This window comes from Trematomus bernacchii, unplaced genomic scaffold (assembly GCF_902827165.1).
Source record: "Trematomus bernacchii unplaced genomic scaffold, fTreBer1.1, whole genome shotgun sequence".
Classification (NCBI taxonomy): Eukaryota; Metazoa; Chordata; class Actinopteri; order Perciformes; family Nototheniidae; genus Trematomus; species Trematomus bernacchii.
This window is the reverse complement of record NW_022988050.1, coordinates 2,818,635-2,831,827: the sequence shown is the minus strand read 5'-3', so window position 1 is coordinate 2,831,827 and position 13,193 is coordinate 2,818,635. Positions and strand designations below refer to the sequence as shown.

At 40.9% G+C, this 13,193-nt stretch overlaps 1 protein-coding gene across 3 annotated transcripts in view; it reads left to right on the top strand.

Moving 5' to 3' along the window:
• mpp2b (membrane protein, palmitoylated 2b (MAGUK p55 subfamily member 2)) overlaps positions 1–13,193 on the top strand; it is a 46,045-nt gene that overhangs the window by 27,948 nt on the left and 4,904 nt on the right. For 2 of the 3 annotated variants that reach the window (XM_034118855.1, XM_034118853.1), the window contains 5 exons: positions 417–517; positions 7,782–7,934; positions 8,450–8,605; positions 9,506–9,733; positions 12,979–13,110. In XM_034118855.1, the coding sequence (XP_033974746.1) occupies positions 417–517; positions 7,782–7,934; positions 8,450–8,605; positions 9,506–9,733; positions 12,979–13,110 (770 nt within the window). Of the gene's footprint in view, positions 1–416; positions 518–7,760; positions 7,935–8,449; positions 8,606–9,505; positions 9,734–12,978; positions 13,111–13,193 lie in introns of all 3 variants that reach the window. The other variant, XM_034118854.1, reaches the window with a different exon arrangement.

Here is a 13,193-nt window from a genome sequence, read left to right as displayed (position 1 = left end):
ACTTGTATATAGTCTGTACTGTAGTTTGCTGCAGAAATACAACATTGTAAACATGAAAACATCATATGCTAAAATGTGTATTCCTTCAGCAACTTTGTAACTGTAATGCAGTGTTTGTGAGTCTATGAACATGGTTGTGTGTGTGAGGGAGTTGTGGGAGAAGATACTGTCCCTTCTGACTGAGTTAAGAGGGGGGGATGACTGACGGATGTGAAATTGCTTGGGAAAGCATGCGAGACAGCTCTCCTCTCCTTCCTCCCTTCGACTCCCTTGGCCTAGCCTCACTTGTTCAGCCATGTAGTCTGTGCTACTGCAAAAATACTCCCTCTCTATTTAGTCTGTTCCCCAGGGGTAGCTGTAGATATTTAAGGGAGTGGAGTGAATCAACTTTCTTTTCTCTGTGTGTGTGTTTGCAGCCATGCATCAAGCCCTGGACACACTGAGTGACAGCACCAGCTCCACAACGGCCAACGACCTGGACCTCATCTTCCTCAAAGGCATCATGGAGAGCCCAGTGGTGAGAACAGTTTTATACTGTACATGTGTTCATATGTAGAGGGATGGACAGGCTAGTGGATGAGACAATGAGAAATGTCTATAATGCATCCAAACAGAATTACCTACCAACAACACAGTCTAGTTCAGGGGTGTCAAACTCAAGGCCCGGGGGCCAAATCCGTCCCGTGACTTCATTTTCTGTGGCCCCACAAGAGCTTGCAAAGAATATAATATGTTTATTATAGGGTTACATGCTGATTTACAGAAGCACGTTGTCCATAAACTACATGTCCCACAATGCATCTCAAATGTGACTTTTTTTCTCAGAATTTGACATTTTTTCTTCAAAATATGCCTTTTGTCTTAGAATTTGCCCTTTTCTCAGAATCTGCCTTTTTCCCCCAAAATGTCACTTATTTTTTTCTCCAGAATTTGGCTTTTCTTTTTAAATCATTTTGTGACATTCTCACTGAAGAGACTTGCAATTATTTGCCCCAGACTTCTGCTTTCAGACGTAGTTAATTATGAAGTTATTTCCCTATCAGATAATCATCCAATGGAGGGGCAATAATGTAATATAATACATTATTTTATATATATTAAATATTTATATATGTATTTTTATATAGTCTTATATATAAAACTGGCCTTTTTGAGTGCAACCATGATGCTAATGTGGCCCGAAATGAAATTTAGTTTTTACACCCCTGGTCTAGTTAGACTCAGTATATGCTCATATGCTTATGCTACACATTTCCAATATAAATGTATTTTGTCAAATGAAAATGTTTTTCTGTGTTTTGCCCTACCATTAAAAAGGTGCATGGTTTATGAGAAGTTGTATGAATGTCCTGCAAAAAGCCAAACTTAAAAAACACCTATTATCACAACAATTCAAATTGCTTTTAGTAACGTTTTCATAGCAGTTTGATGCGTCTGAAATAGGATGTTTTGGTTAAAAATCAAACATACCAAGGGTTTCTATTCTATTTGGGACAAAGGAGGCCAAATGGTTGCCACCAATGATTGCCTGCCCCCTCTTCAGCCCCAGTGACAGAAAAGATGGATGGAGGGACATGTTTTTTGTATTGAAGGCTCAGCAAAGAAAGCCCAGATAATGCATACTTCTGGATCATGTAACTGCTGATAATGATGCAAGCTTTATTTACTCTTAGGCTTTAAGATTAGTTCTTTGAATGGTATTTTCATTATACTACTGTATAGAGTCAGGGTCTTTATAAGGATTGGAAAATGGTATTTATTCTGATGCACAAATACTTACTTGGCATGTCACAATATTTGATGGAAAAACTCAGGGAAGGCATCTTTGTTTCTAGGGACTCTTAACATCTCCACTGTTTCTGAGCTGTCAGTCATTTTAACAAGACAACATTTCCATCGCCAATCAAAGCAGAAGACTGAAATAGCAGTCAGTGAACAGCTCAGTTATCTCTGACAGGTTGACGCGAGCAGGTGCAGCATCAGGCTCCGGATCAATGGAGAATCCAGGAATGAATGGCAGCCATTAGGTTTTACAATTATTATAATTAATTTATTACATTATTATACAGAATTAAAAATGACTCCGTAGCATCCATTGTCAATGCTGTTTTGGGTGAACTGTTACTTAAAAAAGACAATAAGTACAAGGTTAATTGGTACCACGGTGGAAACAATCTCCTACTAGTAATGAAACAATCATCTTGTATAGTGGCAGAGGATAATATAATGTGCTGCACCTTGTAAAACTCAAATACTTTCTTCTGAAGCACTTGTTTTACAACAGGATTAAAGGGCTTTCATGCTTTTTGTAGTAAAATCCACCTGGTATTTTTCCAGTTTTTCAGTTTTAACAGTGTCATGATCATTGAGTTGTCCAATATGTTCAAATACGTTGGGTACCTAAGATAAACCATGCTTGATTAGTCTTTTTTCTTACACCTAACACTTGTTTAAACTCCAGCTGATTCCCTGAACACACCGCAAAAGTACATGTTCTGCATAGAAGCAGCTATTCAAAAAGAATGTCCTTAAAATGTCTCCGTATGAAGTCTTTCCCCATCTACTTTTCCATTTTCACACGGAGGAGAGAGATGTGGTTGTGACAGAGTGCAGCTTTTTGAAGTGAAGGGAGAAGAATGAAGGAGCTCAGCAGTGGCAGACAGTCCTTTCAGAGTTTCATAGTATAGAAGTCATCCCACTGCTCTCCAGAACTTCAATTTCAGATAACTTTTAAATGTGTGGACTTTTTCAAAAGGATCAAAAGTAGAGCTGCAGCTCACGTCGTGTACTGAAATTCATTCTGTACCTTTTTCCTTTATGCTGTCTACAGTCATTAGTATGGATTACTGCATCTGTCTTTGAACAGTCAGCGTTAGCCGAGTTGTGCTGTGCTGGAAGCTGTTCATGGTCTCTCTGTCCTGGGAGATGGTCAGACTGAGAAAGAGCCAGAGGTAAAACTCTACCGACTTATTTAGTAGTTCAGAGGCAGGTCTGCTCTGGAAGTTTGAGGATGGACGATTCACAGGAAGCTGTGCAGTGAATACTGCAACCAAAGCCTACCATTTCGCTAAAGCACAGCCACCTCTGCTCCTTTTTAAACCTTCTTCTCTCTATCTTTTTAAAGTTTTTTTTACTTAAAGGGGCCCTATTATGCTTATTTTCACATTCATATTTGTATTTGTTTCTCTACTGTGACATGTCTCCATGCTTTAATGTTCAAAAGAAACTATTTACATATACCAAAGCCTATAACACACTACATGAAAGGGAGACCCCCAAAAAGCATAATAGAGCCCCCTTTAAAGGGGACCTATCATGCAAAATGCACTTTGGTACGTCTTTTATACATGAATATGTGTCCCCGGTGTTCCAGGGAACTCACCAAGTGTCAGAAAACACAACCCTCTCTATTTTCCTCCATACCCAAATCTCTAAAAAAGGGGCTGCAAAGGATCTGATAAAAACTGATCCAGATTTGAACACTGTCCTGACGTCAGGACGGTGGCGCTACGGCTATTGGGCCAACTCCACCAATCAGGAGGAGACAGCCACGGCCATTGCCGTTCGAAAGCGCTGGAGACGCTTTAGTACATATGCCAGGCCGTAGATGGTGCTGTTCTCACTGAATCATGCCCTTGCTAAAACAGAGCTATAAATTGTCAAATTGAGCAAAATGAGGCATGGCTAAAATGCATGATCTGTTTGGTATTTTGAAAAAAAAAAAGTATAAATATGCCTTATATAGGTATGGTCCTACACTATATTATTCAAATATAGCATGATAGGTCCACTTTAAAGTCTGATTGCCTTCCTGTATGTGTGCCTGCGTCGCCTGAGAGCATGACTCAGGGATTTGTATTGTATTGTTTGTCTGAGACGGTTCTTGGCGGTACCAGTTTATTGATGAGAATTCTCATAAACGATGAATCTGCTGATGCAAGCGATGCGTAAAGACGTCCTTGCTCAAGGATGATTTCCAAGATGACCCCATGCTGGATCTATAAACGCTTAATGTGTCGATAGTGGAACACACTAGCAGAGGGACGTAGCATGCTTGTGTGCATATGGCTCAGGGACTTGAGTGAATTGCCCTGATTGCACCACGCTCACTACAGAATGATGCAATCAGCCCAGCCTGCAATTCCATAATGAATGTGGATGATGATTAGCTCCACAATGAGCAGATATTGACAACAGCAGCTATCATCATGCAAAAGAGCCTCCACAGTGCTCCATTATTGTCAGTTATGACTGTGGCGCTGCCTCGATGCTTGGCTCTAATCTAACAGACCATCAGGACTGTTGAGACATTAATGAGTGCCGAATGAGTCGCTTCTCTTAGACATTTGGTTTTGTTATTCCAAGCAATCACAACTCCCCTGTTCAGACTGTAAATGACACTCCAAGGTCTTTGTGAAACAGTGCCATGTGTCCTCCAAAACAATTGTTCTGCTTTATACAGAACAGCTTGTGCAAAACAATAAAAATATGTAAGTAGGGTTGTAACAAAATGAGATTTTCATGGTACAATAACCATGTCTGAATATATCACATTATCAAGATATCACGTTATATTGTTTTATTATTATTATTATTATTATTATTATTATTATTATTATTATTTGTACTCCTATTATTTATTTAATTACATTAAATGAAAACAGAACTGTAATTATATACAGAATCATAATTCTGGTGAAAAATAGCACGCAACTAAAATATGTTAAGGTGAGTTTATACTATAATTAAGCATCTATTTAACTTTGCAGATACAAAGATTAAATGAGCTGTACATTTTTAAAATAATGTCCTAAGTTTGGTAACAAAATATGCTGTAAGTGCTCCTGTCTGTAGATTTTTAACTCACTTACACACATGTCAGTATTTCTTAAATATTTGAAATAAGCAGATGTACACGGTATGATACCTTTTTCTACCGGGTCATACTTTAAACACTGAGCATAACATAGGCCTACAACTCTTCTTCTTAGCCTCCTGGTTTTTTCCACAGTAGGACATAAAGGTCATGAAATCAGAAGAACGACTGTCCACCTCTGGAAATCGATGAATGTATTCTGATGATGAATATGTTATTTTTTTATTTCAGACGTCACATAGTCTTGCTTTAAGTAATCTATTAACTTTATCAGCCACCATCGATGACCTTTTGTAACACCATTAATCGAGTAACAGTGCAAGCCACTGAGCTAAAGTGTTACATTTTCTCCTTTCACAAGAGAAGGCTGGCTAACTACCATCAGAGTATCTCATGGAGATGCAGAATACAATTCTCACTCTGCTTTGTCATTTCCCTTTTGCCTTGAGGACAGCCGTGCTCATTAGCCTTTTATAGCTGTAACGTCTAGGTGGGGAGGAAGAAGATTAGCAGTGTCTGGTAATTACAATGAAATGAGACTTTTGAAAGCCACACATTTCAGTACTTGGCAGAGTAATTCAATGATGGTGTATGTTAACAACCTGAAAGGCTATAATGCACAATACAGAGGGACGGTATGAAAACATGCTCATGTTCTTGACGTAGAGAGTATTTTAATCTCTTTGAGTAATACAAACTAATTTAAAGGTCACCTATTATGCAAAATCCACTTTTTCATGTCTCTTCTACATCAACATGTGTCCCCTCTGTGTAAAGAGATTCTGAAAGTTTCAGGAAAAAAGATTCTCTCTCTTTTTGTCCTGATCCATTTATATAAAAACCTGTCTGAAAATGAGCTGATCAGATTTTGGCCACTTTATGATGTCATAACGATTTTTTGGCTTGTGTAACCATTAGCCAATCACCAACCAAGGTAACCCCCCCCCCCCCCCCACCTTATCACCTGAATCTCCTCCTAGAGCACCATTGTGTTCTTTTTAACAAAATATCTCTCAGAATCAGCACTTTTGAAACAGGGCTGAAACAGAGGGGATTATGGGATGCTGCAATGACCTGTTTGGTGTTTGGAGCCAAACACTTCAGAGACATGTTCTGTATATATCTGAGACCTATAATATATTGATGAAAAACAGTGTAATAGGGGACCTTTTAAAGTGATGTCAAAACCGACACATGCCTATGAAATGTTGCTCTCACAACGGTGTAATCACATAGCATAGCTTCCATGCTGGCATGTTGTTGGAAGGCCAGACTCTGACTGCTCGCTCCATCAGGTTACAAAGAATTCTGCCAAAACTCAAAATGAGCTAAAGTCCCTCTGCTGCACCACTGAATCACAGCCTTTTAATCCATGTGCAAATAACTTTGTATGTGTGCTGTGCCTGTGGCCTTGTGCGTGCAGAGTGTGTGAACTACATTGCATGGGATGATTTGTGTGTACATGCAGGCTTTACTGAATATATATGTGTGTGTGTGTATCTGTGCACCAAATCCTGTCTCTCAGCGGGGATTCCTCCTCTCTTCCTCAGCAAACAAACACCGCCGCTGCCATGGTACCTGATCCCACCAGACAAATCCTCCCTGGGATTGTCTGACACCGTGAATGCTCAGAAACAAGATTGCTTGTTGTATCGTTGCAAGTAGTGCTACTGTAAACTATGGAAAACCAGCTGTATGTAATTGGCATTTTTTTCTTATTTGTTGGTTCATTTCTGTACATTTTAGAACAGAAATAATTTAGTAGTATGCCGTATTTACCTGTAGTTCGTCACCCAATAATATAACAGGATCATATCCCAAAACAAAAAGCAGGCCCATGATACAAACTGCTCCAAAATGCAGCCGATGGGAAAGGATAAAGTCGTACATTTTTTATATGCGACCTCGCACCAGAGATGTGGAAGCCATATCCAATAACCGCAGACCCCCGTGTCCGTGGCAGCAGAGAAGGAGGAAGTGAAAAATGAATGTTCCTGAAATATTGATGTTTCACAGCGAACACATCGAAGAAACCTACATGACGCTGGATTCGACTCAAGTTTGTTTTCTTGTTTACTGTATCTTTCATTGAGGATTTATGAGTGCAGTGTTGCTCTCAGCGGGGGATGGGGGGGGGGCTTTCAGGTTTCTGTTTCTGTGTTAACGTGCCCTTTTCTGTGTTACTGAATCAAAGAAAAAAGCCCCGCAGAGGTCGGAAAACATTTCATTATAGCTCAGCAAGGTGCATACTGCTCACTGAGAAGCTACACTAATGGAGTTTGATGTTATTGATGCTTCTCCTGAAAGCATGGTAAAGGTAATCAGGTAATTCTAGCAAAGGTGTCATTTACACTGGGAACCAAGGGGACGTGATCCCAACACAGATGATGAGAACGCTTTAAGGATGGTTTATTTTCACAATAACACAGCAGACGATGTAAATATAGAAAAACACATTTGCATTGTAACATAAGCTTTAAAGCGAAAAAAAGACTAGCCTACTGATTTTAAAATGACTCAAAAGTGCACCGTTAACTTAGTTTAAAGAAGCCCTATTATGCTTTTTGGGGTTTCCTTTTCCTGTAGTGTGTTTATATAGGTTTTTGTGCATGTAAATGGTCTGCAAAGGCTAAAATAAGGCTATGGATGACTGTAAATGACAATATGTTTGCATTGTTGAATCTGTAATCGCTCTTTTGATGCACATAATTATCAATCTCATACCAATACATCTATTATAAATCCTAAAATCCCACGTGGACGACCGTTCCAAAAACATACATTTTTTTTTCTGAGCCCTCATGGTCTGACCACTTTTCAACACAAAGTGACCCCCTTGAATCCTAGCCCTGAATGTAGAGGAAATACCCCTAATACCCCGTAGTTTTTATTCATTAAATCCCAGGCCCATGAGCAGTTTGAGGAACCCAAGCTGGAGGCTGTGAGGGAGAACAACGTGGAGCTGGTGCAGGACATCCTGAACGAGCTGAACCCGCTCACCGACAGCAGCCAGGCGGTGGACGAGCTGGTCCGCATCCTGAAGGAGCCTCACTTCCAGGTCTGTCCTCCAGCAGCACACGGCAGCTTTAATTAAAAGGCACTCAGCCTCAACCCTTTGATTACTGCTGCTCGTGCTTAATGATGCATGTGTTGCTAGCATGGATTAGACTGGTTTGGATGATGCGTCACAATAACTCGGAGCAAGAATACATGATTTGTGTTTCATAGCATTATTTTATTCTATTTATCAACGTCATCTGTAGGGCTGCACGATTCGGAAGAAATAACTTATTTCTTATTGTGATATGATCCACAATATTGGAGGGATTAATCATTTTGGATCATTATACTCATTATTTTCTATTATCATCAATATTTGTAGGCCGGGTTATCTCTGCAGCTCCACATTACTTCATTCTAAATGGTATTTTAATTCATATTAGGCTTTTAACAATTGTTTTGCTTCCTGCGATTTGAATATTGCACTATCCATTTATGTGTTTTCAAGAAGATCCCGTCCATTTTGCAGCCCTTATCCCCTGTGTTTGTTCTCCCCTGCTGTTCTGCACACAGTCCCTCCTTGAGACCCATGATTCTGTGGCGTCCAAAAACTACGAGACCCCCCCCTCCAGCCCCTGCTCCTTCATGGACGCAGAGCTCAACAACCAGCCCGTTCCCCCAGACGCCGTCCGGATGGTGGGCATCAGAAAAGTGTCTGGCGAGCACCTGGTGAGTCTGCAACCCATTTTAATCAGAGGCAGGAGAGAAGCTTCCTGTAAAATGTGAACAGGTAAAACTCATGATTTGTGTTTTTTGGAGCAGCATATGCACTCAGTTTAATGAGATGTTTTTGTAGCTTTGTTAAGAAGAGAAACAAGTCAGATTTATACGGCTTTTTAGCACAAAACATGGTGATTGATCTGAAGCATCTTGACATGATAAAGAAATCAAGGAATCAGTGATAACTCGGCCAGGTGCTCTCTTGTCTCACTTTCTCATCATAAACTCTCTGCCAACTGTCTCTCAGAAGTTTCTGAAGTGTCATTTGCATGATACTTTACTTTACGTTACATTACATTACATGTTAGACGCTTTTATCCAAAGCGACTTACATACTCAATACTGTGGGCAATCCCCACAGGAGCAATTTGGGGTGAAGTGTCTCGCCCAGGGACACAACGACATGCTGTGTCCTGTGCTCCCCTGATCCGAACACCAACGCACTAGTCCACTGCGCCACAGCCTACCCCTTTACTTTATAAAGTAACTGGTACCAAATTGTGTCAATACTGTGCAACACTGGAGCATAAATGGGACAAAACTGTCAGTAATATACCTGTCAAACAAACCAACACACCCTGAAATATATCTTATTAAAAATGTTACTAATGGAAGAGTTGGAACCGATTTTTGCAGCTTGCATCTGGTCACCATTACAGTAATTGATATATTAGCTTCACCACTTAGCCATGGCACTTCCTGCTTGTTTACAACCCTCAACTTCGCCCCCACCTACGTGCCTTTTTGAACTGCTGAGCAATGAAGGACATCGCAACACTGTTAACTCATTCAAAACTAAAAGCTGTACTGTGATTGTTCTCGAGAGTTGACCCCCTTGTGTGTGTGTAGGGAGTGACGTTTCGGGTGGAGAGCGGCGAGCTGGTGATTGCCAGGATCCTCCACGGCGGCATGATCGACCAGCAGGGTCTGCTCCACGTGGGCGACATCATCAAGGAGGTGAACGCCAAGGAGGTGGGCAACGACCCCAAAGTGCTGCAGGAGATGCTGAAGGAGGCGAGCGGCAGCGTGGTGCTGAAGATCCTGCCCAGCTACCAGGAGCCACACACACCCAGACAGGTCAGCACACATCAGATCTAATACATATCATGCTGCATATGCACAGTTAGAGTCCTGTTTTAACTCGAACAACCCACCCATAAATACACATAATTGGAAGAAAAGCTTTTACAGTGTATAAGAAGTACTTGTGCTTTACAGAGGACATAACATCAAGAAATGTAAAAGGCAAGGCAATTCCAAGTGCTTTACAAAATATGAAAAAAAGTGCAGCAGATACGCATGATGCAAAATGTTCTGATTAGTTTGAAAGGATACCGTCACTTCCATCAGTCAAGTGAGTGCCGCTCTCCGTCCCCCCTGGCTCTCTCCCTGCAGCCTGTAACCTTGCATGCTGTGCCAAGAATCATATATCTAATTCTATAGCGGGACCTTGTCGGTGACATTGGTTATTTTGCTTTGAAATCTGCTCTAGAGTTTTGTCACTTATCCAAATGTAAAGCAATTTTATGCTCATATATTATGGATGAAAAAGTTAAGCCTTCCAGATGAGAAAGAAAAAGAGTGATCCCACAGACAGCTCGTGACGCTGGAGTCTTTGTACTTTTCATCATGTCCATGGTCGTAAAGTTCCCATCAAATTGTATTTTAGATTGTTTGAAATGGAATACTTTTTACAAGACATAGTTTTAAGACTGCTGAAAAAAATCATGATGTGTTTGTGACTCTCCTCGGGTTATGTCTGCTCGCTTAGCTTTCTAAGAGCTGGAGGAGACTAGTCACACTGAAAATATGACCCAGTTTAGAGTGAGGTAAAGAGAAGGGTTATGTATCCTGGTGATGCCAATAGGATGGAAGGATGGAGCATTTTAGGATGCAGCTAAAAGAAAATTGGGCTCTATCTCCGTGACTGATTTGTCTCAGCGGTAGGGAAGAGGAACACAAGAGCTTGAAGAAGCTGTGCCAAATGAATTCCTTACACTACACCAAAATATACTAGAACATTATTTACAAGAAAATGATGTGGAGAGGAGGATTATTATCCGCACAGACATGCATGAATTTGAAGCACATTATTGCTGTTGGGTGCAAAAAATCTCTGGAATTCAATAAAAAGGATAAAAGTTTATTTTCCATTGGATGAGATGAGCCACTATTCGGTCAGTCCGACACTTGGTCCAGACTGAATTATCTCATCAACTATTAGATGTGTTTCAATGAGAATTTGTACAGACATCCACAATGCCCAGATGAGGACCTCTGACTGAAGTGATCACCTGACTTTTAGCTAGCTACTGTAGGTTGGCATTTGTGTTTTTGAGTGAAAATCTCTCGAAAAATATTGATTGGATTGCCATTACACTTTCTAAACACATTCAAGTGATCCACAGGAAGAATTGTAATACTTTTTTTGGCAGATTAACTACATTTTTAGACTAACAGCCCAATGCTTTGGTTTATGACATCTACCTGGATCTAATGCTATTTCCATTAGCTGCTCTGCTGTGCTTTGTATTAATTACTAGTTAGGAATTGTAAGCATTTTCACTGTAGACAATCTGTCTTACTCACATTAGCATTTAGCTCAAAGCCTGTCTCACAGATGACTTTATACACATTTGTATACAAATGGCTAATTAGCAAATGTTATCATTGTCACTGTGGCTATGCTGCCCACTTGCTTTAGCATTTACCTTAAACCACTCACAGAGGCTATGGCTGTATACATGTTTATACATATGGCTAATTAGCACATTTTAGCTCTGTCCCTGTAAACATGATTCGATAATAGCATTAGCATTTAGCTTAAAGTACTTATAGAGGCTATGGCTGTATATTCTTGTTACATGATTCTTTTGGCTTCAAATTAGAGTTTAATATCAGAGAATGACCTCAGCCTCTAGAGGAACTGTGTAATATTCATATGAAATGAAAACATGCAAACTATGCCAAAACTGGAATTGGCAGCTTTGCAGATGACAGCAGCTATACAGTAGTTGTTCTTCTGTTCTGGTAAGACCTGTAGAAACTCTTGAGGAGCAGCCACAAATGCTTTTATGTTAGAAAATGCCCTCACATTTCTTAGGGTCATCCACTGAAAAGAGTGTGTTTTGAGGCATGGCTCTTTGGAACATTTCTAAAGGTGCAGACTTTTCTGTAAGAACACATTCCTGCTGTCTTCTGAAGACCTTCACTTTGTAAAACCAGAGTGTAAGTGTTTGGGTTTTATGGTCTCAGCTCCTGATATCAAAGTGCCCACTTGAGCACCTAATAGTGGCCGTCCGTCAGAGATGATAAAGAATACATTGGGTTTGCTCACACGGTAAAGTGCTGCAGGAGAACGCCGAACTGTGCCAAGAGTTGCAATGATTCGAGTTGTTTGCAAAAGTTCTGTGTTTCACGCCTCGAGCCCTGCCATCACATGGTGACTAAACTCAACTGACAGCTCCCTTTGGTGTGTGTGTGTGTGTGTGTGTGTGTGTGGTGTGTGTGTGTGTGTGTGTGTGTGTGTGTGTGTGTGGTGTGTGTGTGTTGTGTGTGTGTGTGTGTGTGTGTGTGTGTGTGTGTGTGTGTGTGTGTGTGTTGTGTGTGTGTGTGTGTGTGTGTGTGTGTGTGTGTGTGTGTGTGTGTGTGTGTGTGTGTGTGTGTGTGTGTGTGGTTGTGTGTGTGTGTGTGTGTGTGTGGTGTGTGTGTGTGTGTGTGTGTGTGTGTGTGTGTGTGTGTGTGTGTGTGTGTGTGTGTGTGTGTGTGTGTGTGTGTGTGTGTGTGTGTGTGTGTGTGTGTGATGTGTGTGTGTGTGTGTGTGTGTGTGTGTGTGTGTGTGTGTGTGTGTGTTGCAAGGACACAATAAGCCACACACACACATTACAGTAAGAGCTTGCAGCCTTTTTTCTATGTTCATGCATCAGTTCAGTACGAGGAAAGGCGTCAAGTGCAATGGTGGGGGGGATGGGATGGTTGCCATGGCTACAGATTTTGGCTCTCTTTTTATTTCTATGTGTCAGTCAGACTCAAGGTGCTGTCAGTGGGGGCGATACAGGGTTTTGCTTTATGAGCTTAATCGTGAATCCTTGAGGTTGTTGTGAAAGTGAGCCGAGAGATGAAGTGGGCTCAAACTGATCGAGGCTGTTTCAAAGTGATGGACACTTTACACGCCCAATGTGCCTACTGCATATCATGTTCTGTTTATACACACCGAGAGAATACATCCCCAGCCTAAATGTGTATCTTTCAATCTGTTTTGGCATCCATTATGGGGAATCTTTCTGACACCTTCCCTCCTTTCCCTGTCTTTATCCATTCAGGCCTTTGTAAAGTGTCACTTTGACTACGACCCATCCCATGATAACCTGATTCCCTGCAGGGAAGCGGGGCTAGGCTTCAACAGCGGAGACATTCTGCAGATTTTCAACCAGGAGGACCTGAACTGGTGGCAGGTGAGTAAAGCCAAGGATATTCAGCATTTGTTTGTGCATTTATTACCTCAGCTAAGACTAAAGGGTTTTATTATGTTGCTTGT